The sequence below is a fragment of the Rana temporaria genome, chromosome 3, assembly GCF_905171775.1.
Source record: "Rana temporaria chromosome 3, aRanTem1.1, whole genome shotgun sequence".
Taxonomy (NCBI): domain Eukaryota; kingdom Metazoa; phylum Chordata; class Amphibia; order Anura; family Ranidae; genus Rana; species Rana temporaria.
In genome coordinates this window covers 2,227,400-2,247,104 of record NC_053491.1, presented here as the reverse complement: position 1 = coordinate 2,247,104, position 19,705 = coordinate 2,227,400, and the positions used below count along the sequence as shown (strand labels likewise).

Below are 19,705 nucleotides of genomic sequence, written 5' to 3'. Positions count from 1 at the left end.
AGACGGTAAAGAAGACTTGCGCTATGTATGACGTGGCCAAAGTAAGGGCTTTGCATTATGTGGGTTATTTTATTTCTATATATGTCTATGGGAAGGCAAAACCTGCTTAAAGTGGAAGTAAACCCATCCATAAAACAGTTTCATTTCCGGCACGTGCCGGAAATGTAACACTCCCATTGGTTGTGCTCTCAACCAAACTGTCAAACTATCCAATGGCTGGTGTCATAACTGATCACATGTGCAGCAACATGGCAGTTGTAGATTAAACAGAGGCAAAGATGGCAGCTTCCTTGGCTGAAAATGATAAGAGGGTTTACTTACACTTTAAAGTAAGTCAAACGCAGGTCAGAAGGAAGTCAACTGTAGAACAAATAAACCTGAACTCTGAATGAGCTCATACTGATGTCATACTGATGTCATACTGATGCCAAAGACCCAAAGAACATCAATACAAGCCCTAGAAATGCTTCTTCAGGATCCACGAGGGGACCATTCCTACTTCCACTGCACTACCTGCAGGCAGGTTGCCTATAAATGTGTTTTATGATAGCAAGCGAGTTAGCCTGCCCAGGCTGGGAAGGGGTTAACTGGGTACTCACTCGGGAGCTGCGGTGGCTCAACGCGATTGGCATGGGCTGACAAGCCATTCACCTCTGCAGCTAGGGGTTCGGATCCCGCTCTCGGCTACATGTGAATTGAGTTTGGTGGACTCAGCCCGGCTCCCGGTGGGTGTGCTATGCGAGGTAAGCTTGCGCTTAGTACGCCCACCCCCCTCCCGCAAAAACCACCACACTTACACGCACTCGAAATTGGGTTAACATGCACGCACTTTGACCACGCGGTCTCTAAAAAGAGAGGCGAAGGACTAACGGGGCTGGTTGAGCGGGAAAATCCTCTCACTCCCTTATAGGGAGTCCCTCTGCCCCGTTGGGCTTCAAAGCGGAGCAGGTAGGGCGGGCTGTGTGGGAGGACCCCCTCACACACCCGCCATTGCCACCCGGGGCATGGAGAAAGGTGGCAGATTGCCTCTGGGGGAGGCCTACCTACTCCCAACTCCTGCAGTCCGGCTCCTCTCTCGGTTACACGCACAAAATACACTTAAAAGAAAAGAAAAAAAAAACTGGGTATTCCTTCCCTGTGTTATAAAACAAGGGGAATGTTGGGTCTAGAGCAGGGGTCTTCAAACTACGGCCCTCCAGATGTTCAGGAACGACAATTCCCATCATGCCCAGTCATGTCTGCGAATGTCAGAATATTACAATGCCTCATGGGATGTCTAGTTTTGCAATAGCTGGAGGGCCCTAGTTTGAAGACCCCTGGTCTAGAGGCTCACTCTTTTACCACTTCAGGCCGCAATGGACATGGGATCTTTACAACCTTCTTGGTAATACAATATCAGTGGGTGAGGAAGTTACAGAATACAGGATTCGGGAAGCAGACATACCCATTTCACACGTGAGGCACTCTGTGAAATCTGGCTGAAGTGGGTTGCATATAATTTTACATTAGAAACCAAAATAATCACCAAAAAAAAATGAAGTCATCAAACATTTCAACACCAGCAATCTCGCTTTTGTCATCAACACAGCAATAGAAGGAGAACAAGCAGTGCTTTTTTCCTCAGACAATAGGTGCAGGAACTCCCCCTTTCCGAGTCACCCCTTGTCTCCGCCCCCTACCCACCTCCCAGTACCGCCCCTTTTAGACAATATAGAACCAAGTATCATTTTGTGGTGCTAAGTAATTTATATGGAATTTGGTAATATCAAGAAAAGCAGTAAAATAGATCCCCTGCAGCCAGCAACAATAGATCCCCCTAACAACAATGGACCACCCACAACAACATTTCCCCACCAGCAACAATAGACTCCCGGCAGCATCAACAGATCTCCATACAGCCAGCATTAATAGACTCTCTGGCTGCCATCAACAAAATACCCCTCTCCCCAGCAGTAGATCTCTTTCAGCAACAACTGACCCCCCCCAGCAACATAAGACCCCCCCTAGAAACAATAGGTCCCCCACCACCAACAATAGACCCCCCTGCAAAAATAGATCCACAGCAGTGAGCATCAATACCCTGCAGCACACCCCAGCATCCCTTGCTATTACATACAGTCAGTTCAGAAGGTGCCGGAACTTCGTTCCCCCGCGTTCCCGCTGAAAAAAAGCCCTAAGAAACAAGTGATCCCCAACTATAGAGAATGAAAGGGGTAATATAATTTATATTAAACAGACCTTCACCCTTCCCAACCACTTTCTCCAATTCCCCTCATACCCCCCCCCCTCCCTCCTCTCACATAACAAAATATTTGTATTTATTTATTGCCTGCAGCCTCCTGGGATATCTTATCACCCACCTAAGACAGCTTTGTACCTGACTGGTGGCCATGGTGGATACCTCCGAAGATAGGACTGAGTACCCCATGAATGATTACCTTCACCCTTCCCAACCAGTTCCTAGTAATTAGGAATCCCTTTTCTTATCTGTTTGTAACCAAGAAGAAGGATTGCCAAAACCTCCCACTGGAGGCTTCCTGTTGTCTTTCACATAAAGTCTGTCCTATCTTCAGAGGTGTCCACCATGGTCACCAGCAGGGTTGATCCTGGGCGGGTGCGCAGGGTGCAGTGCGCCTGGGCGCCACAGAGGTGGGGGCGGTGAAGCACAATGTAGAATGGGGGGGAGAGAGGACATTTTTAACACGTGTCATGCGATATATCAAAAGTCTCCTTCTCCCAGGTGCTCTTCGTTCCCGAAATACAGACTTAGGTTTCCTTCATTATACAATGTTTATTCTTCCAAAGACAGAACAGCGAACAGTCAATGCTTACATATTGGCAGCTGATAAAACATGGCAGGATGGCAATTCAGAAAGTTACAGACGGAGGAAATAGATGTTATGATGGTACGTCTGTCTGCTGGGAAAGGTCCCTTCCAGCAGGTTGGGTTCCAACCCCCATCTCCCTGTGGGTCTGGTGACCCTGAGGTCCCTAGCTAACTACGCACACCACATGTGTTCTTATACTATTTTAAAAGCCAAGCTAAGCATAATTCATATTTAGATTAGCTCCAAGGAAGGTTGGTGATAAACGTGACACCCACTTGTGTATATTTAAGTAACATCTCCACCCACTGTCTTGACGTAGAACTTCAAGAATAGATGTAGTCTACAACAGATGTAGTGTCCTGTAACTGACCTGGTCTGTCCTCAAAGCTACCATGTTTAAACCAATGATTCAGAAACATTTATCACATAAAAATATTAATACATTTAAAATCTAACAACCAATCAGGTACAAAGCCGTCTTAGGAGGTTGAACCTTCTTGGTAATACAATATCAGTGGGTGAGGAAGTTACAGAATACAGAATTCGGAAGGCAAACATACTGATTTCACCTTCACCCTGAATTCTGTAACTACCTCACCCACTGTTATTGTATTACCAAGAAGGTTCAATCTCCCAAGACAGCTTTGTACCTGACTGGTGGGCTGGTGCTTCAGCTCCCCCACCTCTGTGGTGCCCGGGTGCACTGCACCCCATGCACCCGCCCAGGATCGGCCCTGCTGATGGCCATGGTGGACACCTCCGAAGATAGGACAGATTTTATGTGAAAGACAACAGGAAGCCTCCAGTGGGAGGTTTTGGCAATCCTTCTTCTTGGTTACAAACAGATAAGGAAAGGGATCCCCAATCACTGGGAACTGGTTGGGAAGGGTGAAGGTAATCATTCGTGGGGTACTCAGTCCTATCTTCGGAGGTGTCCACCATGGCCACCAGTCAGGTACAAAGCTGTCTTAGGAGGTTGAACCTTTTTGGTAATACAATATCAGTGGGTGGGGAAGTTCCAAAATACAGGATTCGGAAGGCAGACATACCCATTTCACACGTGAGGCACTCTGTGAAATCTGGCTGAAGTGGGTTGCATATAATTTACATTAGAGACCAAAATAATCACCAAAAAAATGAAGTCATCAAGCACATCAACACCAGCAATCTCGTTTTTGTCATCGACACAGCAATAGAAGGAGAACAAGTTATACCCCAACTATAGAGAATGAAGGGGTAATATAATTTACATAAAAACAGATCTTCACCCTTCCCAACCACTTTCTCCCATTCCCCTCCCCCCCCCCTCCTCTCACATAACAAAATGTTTGTATTAATTTTTTGAAATACCCATCCCGGAACACATCCCAGGAAGTACTGTATTTATTTCCTGCAGCCTCCTGGGATATCTTATCAACCACAACATGAATAATGGAGACTTTGATTGTGCCTCAGATGGTGAAAATCAGGATCAGTAAATAAAATTAATTAAAATGTACAAAGTATTTTATCACAAAATTACATTTTAAAAACTGCCTACAAAGTAATAAAATGTAATACAAATAAAGATTCAGTCGAGGGTACTGTGAGGTCAATAGTTGGTCTACGCGTTTCACAGGATACCTTGCTTCATCAGGATCCTTAAAACCTCAAAAATGTCTGCATTTGTCTTTTGATGGTAAGCGCTGTACTGTACCCATATCATGCATCCCAGGAGGCCGTGGAGTACTTATTCATGAACACAACAGACCACCTGGAGTTAAGTTCACAGCCTACCTTTCCATAGGCTCATCTCCTCTGCCAGGTATAGGTATAGTGCTGCAGCCCACCCCAGTTCCTAGTAATTGGGGGCCCCTTTTCTTATCTGTTTGTAACCAAGGAAAAGGATTGCCAAAAACTCCCGCTGGAGGCTTCCTGTTATCTTTCACATAAAGTCAGTCCTATCTTCCGAGGTGTCCACCATGGCCACCAGTCAGGTACAAAGCTGTCTTGGGAGGTTGAACCTTCTTGGTAATACAATATCAGTGGGTGAGGAAGTTACCGAATACAGGATTCGGGAAGCAAACATACCCATTTCACCTTCACCCTGTATCCTGTAACTTCCTCACCCACTGATATTGTATTACCAAGAAGGTTCAGTCTCCTAAGACAGCTTTGTACCTGACCGGTGGGCTGGCGATTCACCTTTGTGGCGCCCGGGTGCACTGCACCCCTTGCACCCACCCAGGATCGGCCCTGCTGGTGGCCATGGTGGACACCTCCGGGCTCTGGGCTCTGAGGAAGAGGCCCCTGACGCCTCGAAACGCGCAAGCCAGCAGTGACGTACCTCAAACCCCCCCCCCCTACATTTCGGGGGGGTGTTCGAGGGGTATTTTACTTCAGCGTTTGTGACAAGCCTTTTATCACCATTTGTTTGTGAGTAGTTTTCAATTTTCTTTTTCATTTAATAAATTGTCAAATGGTAGTACACAAGGCTGGTGCGCCTTTCTTTCTCCCTTCTTACCTCCAAAAGATAGGACTGACTTTATGTGAAAGACAACAGAAAGCCTCCAGCGGGAGGTTTTGGCAATCCTTCTCCTTGGTTACAAACAGATAAGAAAAGGGGTCCCCAATTACTAGGAACTGGTTGGGAAGGGTGAAGGTACTCATTTTATGGGATACTCATTCACCTGGCACCCATTCATGGGGTGATTTACTGCACAAGCATTGTACCACATCGTCAGATGGGCCGGCTGTCTCTTCCTGGTTTTTGAGGTTCACTCCCATCATGGGGGTGGCTCCATGAACCTAGAAGAGACAGCTGCCCCCTCCCCGATGACATCAGAAGGTGGTAGGATGGGCCTGGGTATGTAACATTGGTCCAGCGGATCATTACAGAACACGCTGGACTACTGGGCATGCCAGTATATTTCTTGAGTACTGCCCAGGTATAGTGGTTAGGTGGGGACAGAAATAGGAAGGTGGTGGTGGTCTGGGTGGGGGGGGGTTTAAAGTTAATGGAGTTTCTCTCTTTAGTACATTGCAATGTTTCCCGCATTCAGTGAATGATTTCACTCGTTGCATCATGGGATTGCTCTCTAAGGACTTCTATAAAATCCAAAATCAGACATGCCGTCATCTCTATCTGAACCCAGCAAGTTTTCAGTACTAACCTCAGCTGTGGGGACTCCCTCTGGCGGACGGCAGTGCAGAACAATCATTCCTTCGATGGGGACTTCTTTTCCTTGTGGGTCTTGCTCAAAATTTTTCCTCAAGTCTGCAGAGATAGAAAGAAGAAATGAACAGCCTGGTTCTGGAGGAGATGGAAACAAGTTGGTCAAGAAATCAATGAATGCGGATCTTCACACAAAAACTAAAGATGCCTCCGTTTCGGGTCCCCGCCAGCCTCTATCTACACGGGGAAGGGGTGGGGGCTGAGAACTTCTTTTTGGTAGTTTTTTTACCAAGTCACAGTTTTATACTTATGTATTGTATGAGAGTATAATTATTCATGTTGGCCCTTTTTATCGTTACGCCTTTATATCCAGGTTTTCAATTCTGGACCCCCAGTACACGCGCTGTGCCTGGGCTCAGGACACAGTGTTTTCAATGCCATCGGGGACCTTGTCCCCTTACAATAAATCCCTAAACCATCTTGGATATCCATAGTCGCCCAATCAGACAATGCACATGGGGAGACATGCATGAGGTTGCCTAATTCTCAATTTTAACTTGTGGATACCTGTATGTCTTGGTCAATGAATACAATGTAAGTATCTGTAACGGGAGGGCCCATGGAACCCAGAATCTCTTGGAAAGTATGAGATACCCTTGCTTCAGCTCCCTATGTACCTCTTATGTCTAAATCACCCTATCTCCATTAGGGGCATAGTGTGACTGAGAAAATATATCTTGGACTACTTCAAATGAAACAGTAATATTCATTATCAATATCTCTCAAGAAATATGAAGATGTTATCCCCTGTGTGCTGTGAGGGCTAGGCACAGGAAGTAACTCCTAATATGGCCATTCCAGCATATGTAAATGTAAAGACTAAGGCCCCGTACACACGACCGAGAAACTCGACCGGGAAAACACATAGTTTTGCTCGTCAAGTTCCTTGTTCGGCTGTCAGAAAACTTGTCAAGCCAAATTTTCCCATTGCCCAACGAGGAAATAGAGAACATGCTCCCTATTTGGCTCGACGAGTTTCCCGACGGGTTTCTCGGCGAAAAATGTACACACGACCGGTTTTCTCGGCAGAATACGTCTCCCATCGAGTTTCTTGCTGGATTCTGCCGAGAAAACCGGTCGTGTACGGGGCCTGACTGATTCACACTGTTAGGAGGTGCTGATGTCGTCGACTCCGGCCATCTTGTCTGCCTGTTGTAATGTAATTGAGTCCAGGCTATAACTTCTAAGGTTCTTTTAATTGTGGCTTGTGCTAATTGACCCTGTATTGTATGAAGGAGTCCTGTGATAATGTGTATTGTAGTTTAGGAGACAGCCAGGCTGCTTAAAGGGATTAGTTAATTAGCTCATGTTAATTAGGTCTGGTCACAGGTGTATTTTCAGAGTAATATGAGCAGAATATGGATGCACCTCCTCTTTTGACGGTGTAGTCACTTCAATAATGATTGTCAGCCCTGCTTGAAACCTCAAGACCGAGCTGTGTCTCGTTATTGAGGGAGAATTATTCTTATGGGTCTTGTTCGCCTGACTGGAGTGTCGGTAGCTGCCTTGGTGTTTGGAAAGGGAATGTTCTAAATGGCTTTAACCCCTTTCATACTCTGGGTGCCATTACAGTAACCATATCTGTGGAAATGTATGCCTTGAAAGATTGGCCGTACTTTTTTCCTTTAACGACCCTGAGGAAGGAAAGGATCTTTCCAAAACGCGACTGGTTCAGGAAAAAGTATTTCTCCTTGACATTTTTATTGTATCCATATTTACATGTTATATTTATTTGTCTTTTGAATAAAAATGATTTTGTTATATCAATACTTCTTTTTTCACTTTTTGTGGTAGTGCCTTAAAAGTCCCACCCTAGGGGTCCTTCCCCTTTTTTGTATTGACTATTCATTGGGAACATTCATTTTTCTTTATCGGATCCCTCGAACTTCTTTTTGATAGCACGCCATGCTACTTGCTCAATCCCTCCCTAGATGATGTCTCCTCAACTGGTCCCCCCCACCTGCAGCCTCCTGGGACATCAGATATCTTAGGAGGCTGCAGGGCCAGCCTCCTTACACCCCTCAATATTGGGAGATGGACATCATTGGGTAGTCGGATGTGAGTCAGAAGGAAATCACAGCTGGTGCCCAAATGTAAGATGGCAAAATGGAGAGCCCTGAGAAGAATCAGCTGTAGGGAAGACCGTGCTGGACCCCTCAGGCTGGTAAGTGTCCGTTTCTTCAAAGTCAGCAGCTACAGGATTCGTAAAATTGGAACTAAACTCTCTCCATTAACATTTAATCTTTATCCTGCCGGCATTAGTAAATGTTAGTTTTGGATGGAGTGGAGAGGGATTATTGCTGTCTGTGCCTCCCATTAGGCAGACCCCACCCCCCTCTATTTGTCCTGTTTACCATGATCATTTAAAATGGAAGTAAATAAAAATCCCAAACTTTGGGTTGTCCCCAGAAAAGTAATAAAGGGGAAATCATCCAATGGGGACACTAGTTCTGGTGACCTGAAGGTCCCAAAGGAATTCCCTAAATTTGCAGGGATTTTCTCTCACTTCCTGTTGGCTATGGGTCAGGATGTGTAGGGAAATCACCGCAATGGAACTGTAAGAGAACTGTCACCTTCCGCCCAAGGCGCTCTCTGGCGCATGTGCGCGCACACGGACGTCCTGAGATACTTAGGCGCACCAATGCGCATGCGCGCGCACACACGCGCAATGGACGCCGTGCATGCGTAGGGCGCGCCCCTAGCGCCAATTGGCGCCATACTGCCTATTTATGGAAGTACCTGACCCCAGACCCTTGCTGACTGGTCTTCAGCTTGTACCCCGTTACTCTGAACCCTGCTGTTATCCTGCTGATCTGTTGCTGAACCCGGCTTGCCCTGACCCTGTTCCTGAACTCTGTTACACTCTGACTACCGGTTTCTGATCCTGGCTACCCACCTGACACTGCTACCACCTGCTGCTTGGTACCTCGCTGCCCGCCTACCACTTGACCCGGCTATATGTATGACCCCCGCATCTGCCTGCTGTGTTGCGCCCTGGCAACTCCCGAGTGTATGCGACTTGCTCCTGCGACTTCCTGCGACTTCCTACTGCAAGTCTTCCAGGAACTACGCCTCATCTGATGTCCAGTGCCACTGTTCCAGCAGATTGTCTCCTAACCCCAGCTGATCATCGGTGACACTGCTATCCTCCGTGATCTGATGGTCCTCCTACTCATCCCAGCTCGCACCTCCCGCTACTGCTGTCAGAGTCTTCAGCTGCAGGCACTCGTGTTCCTCCTGTCCCTCGGAGTCCTCTGTTTCATCTCCAGCGGTGCCAGGGCGGGAGATACAAGAGAGGCCGACCTCGTCATCTCAGTCTCCCATCAGGTACGTGACAGGGACACAGATGGCAAAACAAAATTATAACCCTCCCTTACTCTATTGGGGGATGATTGAACCTGCCCAAAAAAATGTAAAATCTCAGTTCTAAGCGGAGTGACCCTTTAAATCCACACAGGGCAGAAAGTAAAATAGAATTTTCCAGTCAAATATTTTCAGGGTCCATCAAGTCAGAAGACAATCTGTGTGTTTTCTACGGGGATGAGATTCCGGGAAGTCTGTGGAGCCGCTGGGGGTCCCGGCCTCATCTCTGATAGAAAGGCAATGGAGCAGCAAGCAGCTGCCACACCGCAGAGCACCCAAGTGAGCCAAAAATGAATGTTCGGCCCGCATGGGACTCGGGATAATCCCCGTCTTAAAGAGAAATGTTACGGGTGGCATCTGGAGACGCGGCATTTCTCTGATGGGAAATCGGAGTCCTGGGAGGACGGTAATAGGAGGTTAGAAGATTTTTTCAGGTGATTCTGTTATTTCATCTTCCCAGCAGAGACGCGGCGAAGATTGACTGGAGTCTTCAGAGCCCCCCGGAGGAACCGGGAATTAATACCGAGGGGACGCTCTGCAATACATTCTCCATAGAGATTAGAGAATCAATGGGGGAGCAGCATGTGGTGGGGGGGGGGCATTTAATACTAGTGGGGGAGGGGCACACTGAGCCCTGTCAATATTATTTCAGGTATTTATATAGTTCTGACAGTTTGCACAGCACTTTACATACACCGATCAGCCAGAACATTCTGACCACTGACAGCTAATAACATTGGTTATCAGGTTAGGCTGACATCTGAATGTGGGTGGGGTATATTAGGCAGCAAGTGAACAAGTTGACCCTGAAGTTGATGTGATGAGAGCAGAAATAATGGACAAGTGTAAATGTGTAATAATGTAACGACTGGGGTCAGAGCAACTCCAAAACTGCAGCTCGTATGCGATGTTCCCGATCTGCAGTGGTCAAGAATGACCAGAGGTGGTCCAAGGAAGGAGAACCAGCCAAGCAGTAACAGGGTCATGGGCGGCCAAGACTTATTGATGGAAGTTGGAAGGGAAGGATCATTGATGGAGGTGGGGAGGGAAGGCTCATTGATGGAGGTGGGGAGGGAAGGCTCATTGATGGAGGTGGGGAGGGAAGGATCATTGATGGAGGTGGGGAGGGAAGGCCCATTGATGGAGGTGGGGAGGGAAGGATCATTGATGGAGATGAGGAGGGAAGGCTCATTGATGGAGGTGGGGAGGGAAGGCTCATTGATGGAGGTGGGGAGGGACGGCTCATTGATGGAGGTGGGGAGGGGAAGGCTCATCAATGGAGGTGGGGAGGGAAGGCACATTGATAGTGGTGGGGCGGGAGGGCTCATTGATGGAGGTGGGGGAGGGAAGGCTCATCAATGGAGGTGGGGGAGGGAAGGCACATTGATAGTGGTGGGGAGGGAGGGCTGGCCCACGTAGTCCGATCCAATAGAAGAGTTTCTGGAGCTCAAATTGCTCTTATGCGATGTCCCAGATCTGCAGTGGTCAAGAATGACCAGAGGTGGTCCAAGGAAGGAGAACCAGCCAAGCAGTAACAGGGTCATGGGCGGCCAAGACTCGTTGATGGAAGTGGGAAGGGAAGGATCATTGATGGAGGTGGGGAGGGAAGGCTCATTGTTGGAGGTGGGGAGGGAAGGCTCATTGATGGAGGTGGGTTGAGAAGGCTCATTGATGGAGGTGGGGGAGGGAAGGCTCATTGATGGAGGTGGGGAGGGGAGGCTCATTGATGGAGGTGGGGGAGGGAAGGCTCATTGATGGAGGTGGGGGAGGGAAGGCTCATTGATGGAGGTGGGGGAGGGAAGGCTCATTGATGGAGGTGGGGGAGGGAAGGCTCATTGATGGAGGTGGGGGAGGGAAGACTCATTGATGGAGGTGGGGAGGGAAGACTCATTGAGGGAAGGGAAGGTGGGAGAGGGAAGGCTCATTGATGGAGGTGGGGAGGGAAGGATTATTGATGGAGATGGGGAGGGAAGGCTCATTGATGGAGGTGGGGAGGGAAGGCTCATTGATGGAGGTGGGGAGGGAAGGCTCATTGATGGAGGTGGGGAGGATAGGCTCATTGATGGAGGTGGGGAGGGGAAGGCTCATTGATGGAGGTGGGGAGGGGAAGGCTCATCAATGGAGGTGGGGAGGGAGGGCTCATCAATGGAGGTGGGGAGGGAAGGCACATTGATAGTGGTGGGGAGGGAGGGCTCATTGATGGAGGTGGGGGAGGGAAGGCTCATCAATGGAGGTGGGGGAGGGAAGGCACATTGATAGTGGTGGGGAGGGAGGGCTGGTTCGCGTAGTCCGATCCAATAGAAGAGTTTCTGGAGCTCAAATGGCTGAAAAGGTGAAATATCCTTGTCCTTGCGGAAACCCACACAAACACAGGAAGACCATGCAAACCCTAGTGGGACAAAAGTGGCCATTCAAACCAATGGCCCTAGAAGCGGGTCCACATGCGATTGCAGCATGATTGTGTGGAATTTAAAGGGTTAAATCAGGTGGTAAAGAGGCCAAACATCAAATGTTCGAATGAGCCCTGAGTGACGATGAACCTTCCAGGGCGTAATCTCTCACCTTCCTTCCATCTTTAATGACCGCTTATACCGCCCACTACAATGGTCAGGACGCTCCAATACGTAACTGATGGGCACATTCGGTTGGGTTGGGCTCACTTTGGTCAATTCTCCAAGTTCTGCAGGTGAGTGATATTTTCTCCCCATGTCTGATGGTTTATGACCAGTGGCGGTGCTTCCATAGAGGGCACAGGAGCGCCGCCCCGTCAATCAACAATAGAGAGATTCATGCATTGCATAAATCTATCTATTGTCGCCGCTGCCGCCCCCCTATTCAGGTGTCCCGCCCCCTGTTGAGCGCCGACCATCTGAATTACAGCGGTGCGGGTGTTTTGGAAGTGCCTGATTAGAGCCTGTGGGCTCTAATCAGCTTCCAAATTGTTAAACAGAGGGCACACAGGCTGTGTGTTTGCTGTTTAAACAGTGCTGTGTTAGTGAATCGCTTCCCTAACACTGACCCGCCTCTCAGCCAATCAGGTGCACCGGGTCTGGTTACCGGTCACCTGATTGGCTGAAGCGACAGGCGCTGTGATTGGATGCCTATCAGACATCCATTCATAGCAGAGATGACATGAAGAGGACAGGAGAAGACATTGAGGACTCGGAGGGACCATGGAGGATGGCACTGACCCGAGAAAGGTAAGTGCCGGCAGGGGGGGGGGGGGGGGCAAACTGGCGGCATTTGATGGGGAAAACTGGCATCATTTGAGGGGAAACTGGCGGCATTTGAGGGGAAACTGGAGGCATTTGATGGGGAAAACTGGTGGCATTTGAGGGGAAACTGGAGGCATTTGATGGGGCAAACTGGCGGCATTTGATGGGGAAAACTGGCGGCATTTGATGGGGCAAACTGGCGGCATTTGATGGGGGAAACTGGCGGCATTTGATGGGGCAAACTGGCGGCATTTGATGGAGCAAACTGGTGGCATTTGATGGGGCAAACTGGCGGCATTTGATGGGGCAAACTGGCGGCATTTGACAGGGCAAACTGGCATCATTTGACAGGGCAAACTGGCATCATTTGATGGGGAAAACTGGTGGCATTTGATGGGGCAAACTGGCATCATTTGATGGGGAAAACTGGTGGCATTTGATGGGGAAACTGGTGGCATTTGATGAGGAAACTGGTGGCATTTGATGGGGAAAATTGGCATCATTTGATGGGGCAAACTGGCATCATTTAATGGGGAAAACTGGCGGCATTTGATGGGGCAAACTGGCGGCATTTGATGGGGAAAACTGGCGGCATTTGATGGGGAAAACTAGTGGCATTTGATGGGGCAAACTGGTGGTATTTGATGGGGCAAACTGGTGGCATTTGATGGGGCAAACTGGCGGCATTTGATGGGGCAAACTGGCGGCATTTGACAGGGCAAACTGGCATCATTTGACAGGGCAAACTGGCATCATTTGATGGGGAAAACTGGTGGCATTTGATGGGGAAAACTGGTGGCATTTGATGGGGAAAACTGGTGGCATTTGATGGGGAAACTGGCGGCATTTGATGAGGAAACTGGCGGCATTTGATGGGGAAAATTGGCATCATTTGATGGGGCAAACTGGCATCATTTAATGGGGAAAACTAGTGGCATTTGATGGGGCAAACTGGTGGTATTTGATGGGGCAAACTGGTGGTATTTGATGGGGCAAACTGGTGGCATTTGATGGGGCAAACTGGCGGCATTTGATGGGGAAAACTGGTGGTATTTGATGTAGCAAGCTGGCATCATTTGATGGGGGAAAATTGCATAATTTTATGGGACAAACTGGCGGCTATTGATGGGGCAAACTGGCGGCAATTGATGGGCACAGTGGCGGCAATTGATGGGCACAGTGATGGCAATTGATGGGCACAGTGGCGGCAATGATGGGCACAGTGGCGGAAATTGATGGGCACAGTGGCGGAAATTGATGGGCACAGCAGGAACAGTGGCTTCAATTGATGGGCACAGTGGCTGCGTTTGATGGGCACAGTGGCGGCAATTGATGGGCACAGTGGCGGCAATTGATGGGCACAGTGGCGGCAATGATGGGCACAGTAGCGGAAATTGATGGGCACAGTGGCGGAAATTGATGGGCACAGCAGGCACAGTGGCTTCCATTGATGGGCACAGTGGCTGGGTTTGATGGGCACAGTGGCTGCGTTTGATGGGCACAGTGGCTGCATTTGATTTTTTTTTTAGTTTGTTTGCACCCCCCCAAAAAAAAATTGCGCACCAGCCGCCACTGTTTATGACATGTCTGAGTTGGGGAAGTTCCCATAGAGATTACTTGAACGCTATTCAGGGGTCTTCAAACTACGGCCCTCCAGTTGTTCAGGAACTACAATTCCCATCATGCCTAGTCATGTCTGTGAATGTCAGAGTTTTACAATGCCTCGTGGGATGTGTAGTTCTGCAACAGCTGGAGGGCCGTAGTTTGAAGACCCTGCTAGATGTTGTCCATACTGTCACAATGTATTGCTTACGATCTTCAATAAAAACGTATTGAAAAGAACGTCAGGCGGGTTCCAGACTTTGTTCAGCCACAGAAAAGCTTTGAACGGAGCGCCGCCGCCACATAAACAAAGTATAATATTAGAATCTTCTCATTTCATTGTGACTTCGGCTTCCCGGAATGACTTCCTATGCGGGATAATAACCCGAGAGTGCCGTAGTACGCAGCGCATTGCGCCCGCATTGCCTTTGATTTTCCTCTTGTAAAGAAGATTCCATTTATAAAGGCAGCGGCGTGACGACCTTGTTTGGAAATCCATGGCGCTGGGCTCCGTGTATACAGAGCGGAGGAAATTCCGATCCGGAATCTGGAAACGGATTCTTACTTTATAAAAAACAGCCGCCTGGAAGGCGTGGCTCCGGACGCACCTTTGCGCTCGTTATTGTGAATAAATGGCGCAATGCATGCGAGTTTTCTGTGACGTTACTTACAGGCGATGCGCACGGAGGCCCGTCTGCTCTTGGAGGTGCCCAGATTGCTCCAAGCCACACACTGGCACCAATAGTCCTCGGAGCCGTGGTAATCTTCCACCTGCTGGCGGGTGACGTTGATGAGAACCTCCAGAGACTTCAGACCTGGAGAGGAAGAAAAGAAACATTGTATTGAGTTCTTTACCATCGCTTCTTATTAAATCTTTTTTAGAATCATTGTATTGTAAGTTAAAGGTTACGGCCACGCCCACTCCAGCCCTGCTAGAACAATGTCCCTCCTGATGGGGCCGACCCATCCACCATCCCATGCCCTCTCCATGCCATTGACCTCCGCAAGACATTCCTGGGCATAGAATGCCGGGAAAGAATGTCTACACCAGTGGTCTCCAAACTGCGCCCCGGGGGCCAGATGTGGCCCTTTACTTGCTTTTATCTAGCCCTTGGGGCACTATTTCATCCACTGATACCAACAATGGGGCATAATTCCCCCCACTGAGACAAATTAAGGAGCACAATTCCTCCTAATGATACCAACAATTGGGCAAAATGACATCAATGATGAGACAATTCCCTCCACTGACAACGATGGGGCATTGCTTATACCCACCAACATCAGGACCTTCTCTACTCCCATTGGCCACAGTCCCCCCCTCCACTGACTCGATGGGGCACATCTCTTGCCACCGACACCAATAAAGGGGCAAAATTTCCCCCCCACTGCCCCTCTGAAACGAAGAAGGGGCACAATTCCTCCCAATGACACCTACAATTGGGCCTATTCTTTCCCCCTGCCACTCCCCAAATTCAACTCCCACCACAAATCTCCTCCCCCCAATCTCCTTGTAGCGCTCCCCACCACCTCACATATCAATGCCCAGGGCAGCCTCCCCTCCTGCCCACCCCTGTCCTGGCCCTGGTGTCACGGCTACTTTTGCAAGGTAATATCTGTGTTTCCAAAGGCATTTGGTACACAGAAGGTGGATTTATATCCCTCGTGGTTGCCGCGACATATGTTCGAATAAAGTTTGTTTTCAGGCGGAGTTCAGCTTTAATCACTGTGATGGTGAAACCACAGATTATAGATGTGCCCAGAAGGACGCGGGTCAGGCGCATGCACACGGCTACGCTGCAAAGGAAGGTAAAACGAAAACATAAATAGGAAATCCAGATGGCGGCGAGGTGCGCGGAGGAATAATTGAGGATTACTATAGATACATTGTAATTGCAGAGTGAAATAAAACACGGAGGAGATTTAATTACATCTGTGTGAGAACAAACAGATTCCGGCAACATATGATTGCCTGTTTATGGCGGCAGAATCTGTTTCCATGTCTGGAACTGTGAATCACCACTGAGGCTCCGGACTTTGGAGACAGAAATTCGGGGGGGGGGGGGGGGGGGGGCATTTATTATGGGAATTCTGCAACCATAAGAATAAAAAACTGCGGCCCGGTGTGGTCAGTGGAGGTGTATGGCCTAATTCTGGGGACCTTCAGAGGGCACACAGAGGGCGGAGGAGGGGAGAGAAGATTAAGTCTTTAATTATTATGGAGACATCGGATAACTTTGTACGGGGCTCAGTCTAGTTGTCTGGCTGGGGGCAAGTGGTGCTAGTAGAGGAGGAATCAAATACCCTCCCAGCAGCCAACAACATGTGAAGACTGATTACTGGGATCTGCTGGATGCTGGGGGACACCCGCTGGAGGACACTGGAACTACAACCCTTCACCCAGGGGACCACAGTGCCACCAGCAGTCTAGTTGTCTGGCAGAAGGCATATGAAGACATTGTACGGGGCTCAGTCTAGTTGTCTGGCAGGGGGCAAGTGGTGCTAGTAGAGGAGGAATCAAATACCCTCCCAGCAGCCAACAACAGGTGAATACTCATTACTGGGATCCGCTGGTTTCTGGGGACACCCACTGGAGGACACTGGAACTACAACCCTTCACCCAAGGGACCACAGTGCCACCAGCAGTCTAGTTGTCTGGCAGAAGGCATATAAAGAGTTTGTACGGGGCTCAGTCTAGTTGTCTGGCAGGGGGTGGGTGGTGCTAGTAGAGGAGGAATCAAATACCCTCCCAGCAGCCAACAACAGGTGAAGACTGATTACTGGGATCCGCTGGTTTCTGGGGACACCCGCTGGAAAACACTGGAACTACAACCCTTCACCCAGGGGACCACAGTGCCACCAGCAGTCTAGTTGTCTGGCAGAAGGCATATGAAGACATTGTACGGGGCTCAGTCTAGTTGTCTGGCAGGGGGCAAGTGGTGCTAGTAGAGGAGGAATCAAATACCCTCCCAGCAGCCAACAACAGGTGAATACTCATTACTGGGATCCGCTGGTTTCTGGGGACACCCACTGGAGGACACTGGAACTACAACCCTTCACCCAAGGGACCACAGTGCCACCAGCAGTCTAGTTGTCTGGCAGAAGGCATATAAAGAGTTTGTACGGGGCTCAGTCTAGTTGTCTGGCAGGGGGTGGGTGGTGCTAGTAGAGGAGGAATCAAATACCCTCCCAGCAGCCAACAACAGGTGAAGACTGATTACTGGGATCCGCTGGTTTCTGGGGACACCCGCTGGAAAACACTGGAACTACAACCCTTCACCCAGGGGACCACAGTGCCACCAGCAGTCTAGTTGGCTGGTAGGAGGCATATGAAGAACATTGTACGGGGCTCAGTCTAGTTGGCTGGCAGGAGGCATATGAAGACATTGTACAGGGCTCAGTCTAATTGGCTGGTAGGAAGCATATGAAGACATTGTACAGGGCTCAGTCTAGTTGGCTGGCAGGAGGCATATGAAGACATTGTACAGGGCTCAGTCTAATTGGCTGGTAGGAAGCATATGAAGACATTGTACAGGGCTCAGTCTAATTGGCTGGTAGGAAGCATATGAAGACATTGTACAGGGCTCAGTCTAATTGGCTGGTAGGAAGCATATGAAGACATTGTACAGGGCTCAGTCTAATTGGCTGGTAGGAAGCATATGAAGACATTGTACGGGGCTCAGTCTAGTTGGCTGGTAGGAAGCATATGAAGACATTGTACGGGGCTCAGTCTAGTTGTCTGGCAGGGGGCAAGTGGTGCTAGTAGAGGAGGAATCAAATACCCTCCCAGCAGCCAACAACAGGTGAAGACTGATTACTGGGATCTGCTGGTTGCTGGAGGACACTGGAACTACAACCCTTCACCCAGGGAACCACAGTGCCACCAGCAGTCTAGTTGTCTGGCAGATGGCATATGAAGACATTGTACGGGGCTCAGTCTAGTTGGCTGGTAGGAGGCATATGAAGACATTGTATGGGGCTCAGTCTAGTTGGCTGGCAGGAGGCATATGAAGACATTGTACGGGGCTCAGTCTAGTTGGCTGGTAGGAGGCATATGAAGACATTGTATGGGGCTCAGTCTAGTTGGCTGGTAGAAAGCATATTAAGACAATGTACGGGGCTCAGTCTAATTGGATGTCAGGAGGCATATGAAGACATTGTACGGGGCTCGGTGTAGTTGGCTGGCAGGAGGCATATGAAGAACATTGTATGGGGCTCAGTCTAGTTGGCTGGTAGGAAGCATATTAAGACATTGTACAGGGGCTCAGTCTAGTTGGCTGGTAGGAGGCATATGAAGAACATTGTACGGGGCTCAGTCTAGTTGGCTGGTAGGAGGCATATGAAGACAATGTATGGGGCTCAATCTAGTTGGCTGGCAGGAGGCATATGAAGACATTGTACGGGGCTCAGTGTAGTTGGCTGGTAGGAGACATATGAAGACATTGTACGGGGCTCAGTGTAGTTGGCTGGCAGGAGACATATGAAGACATTGTACGGGGCTCAGTCTAGTTGGCTGGCAGGAGGCATATGAAGAACATTGTACGGGGCTCAGTCTAGTTGTCTTGTAGGAGACATATGAAGACATTGTACGGGGCTCAGTCTAGTTGGCTGGCAGGAGGCATATGAAGACATTGTACGGGGCTCAGTCTAGTTGTCTTGTAGGAGACATATGAAGACATTGTATGGGGCTCAGTCTCGTTGTGCGGCAGAAGGCATATGAAGACATTGTACGGGGCTCAGTCTAGTTGGCTGGCAGGAGGCATATGAAGACATTGTACAGGGCTCAGTCTAGTTGTCTTGTAGGAGACATATGAAGACATTGTACGGGGCTCAGTCTAGTTGGCTGGCAGGAGGCATATGAAGACATTGTACGGGGCTCAGTCTAGTTGTCTTGTAGGAGACATATGAAGACATTGTATGGGGCTCAGTCTCGTTGTGCGGCAGAAGGCATATGAAGACATTGTACGGGGCTCAGTCTAGTTGGCTGGCAGGAGGCATATGAAGACATTGTACGGGGCTCAGTCTAGTTGTCTTGTAGGAGACATATGAAGACATTGTATGGGGCTCAGTCTCGTTGTGCGGCAGAAGGCATATGAAGACATTGTACGGGGCTCAGTCTAGTTGGCTGGCAGGAGGCATATGAAGACATTGTACGGGGCTCAGTCTAGTTGTCTTGTAGGAGACATATGAAGACATTGTATGGGGCTCAGTCTCGTTGTGCGGCAGAAGGCATATGAAGACATTGTACGGGGCTCAGTCTAGTTGGCTGGCAGGAGGCATATGAAGACATTGTACGGGGCTCAGTCTAGTTGTCTTGTAGGAGACATATGAAGACATTGTATGGGGCTCAGTCTCGTTGTGCGGCAGAAGGCATATGAAGACATTGTACGGGGCTCAGTCTAGTTGGCTGGTAGGAGACATATGAAGACATTGTACGGGGCTCAGTCTAGTTGGCTGGCAGGAGGCATATGAAGACATTGTAC

General features: G+C 49.1%; 1 protein-coding gene across 1 annotated transcript in view; it reads right to left on the bottom strand.

The window, feature by feature from the left end:
* UNC5D (unc-5 netrin receptor D) overlaps window positions 1–19,705 on the bottom strand; it is a 500,326-nt gene that overhangs the window by 450,645 nt on the left and 29,976 nt on the right. The window contains exons 3-4 of the mRNA XM_040341477.1: window positions 14,894–15,037; window positions 5,981–6,084 (exon numbers count right to left, since the gene is read on the bottom strand). Coding sequence (XP_040197411.1) covers window positions 5,981–6,084; window positions 14,894–15,037 — 248 coding nt within the window. The remainder of the gene's footprint in view (window positions 1–5,980; window positions 6,085–14,893; window positions 15,038–19,705) is intronic.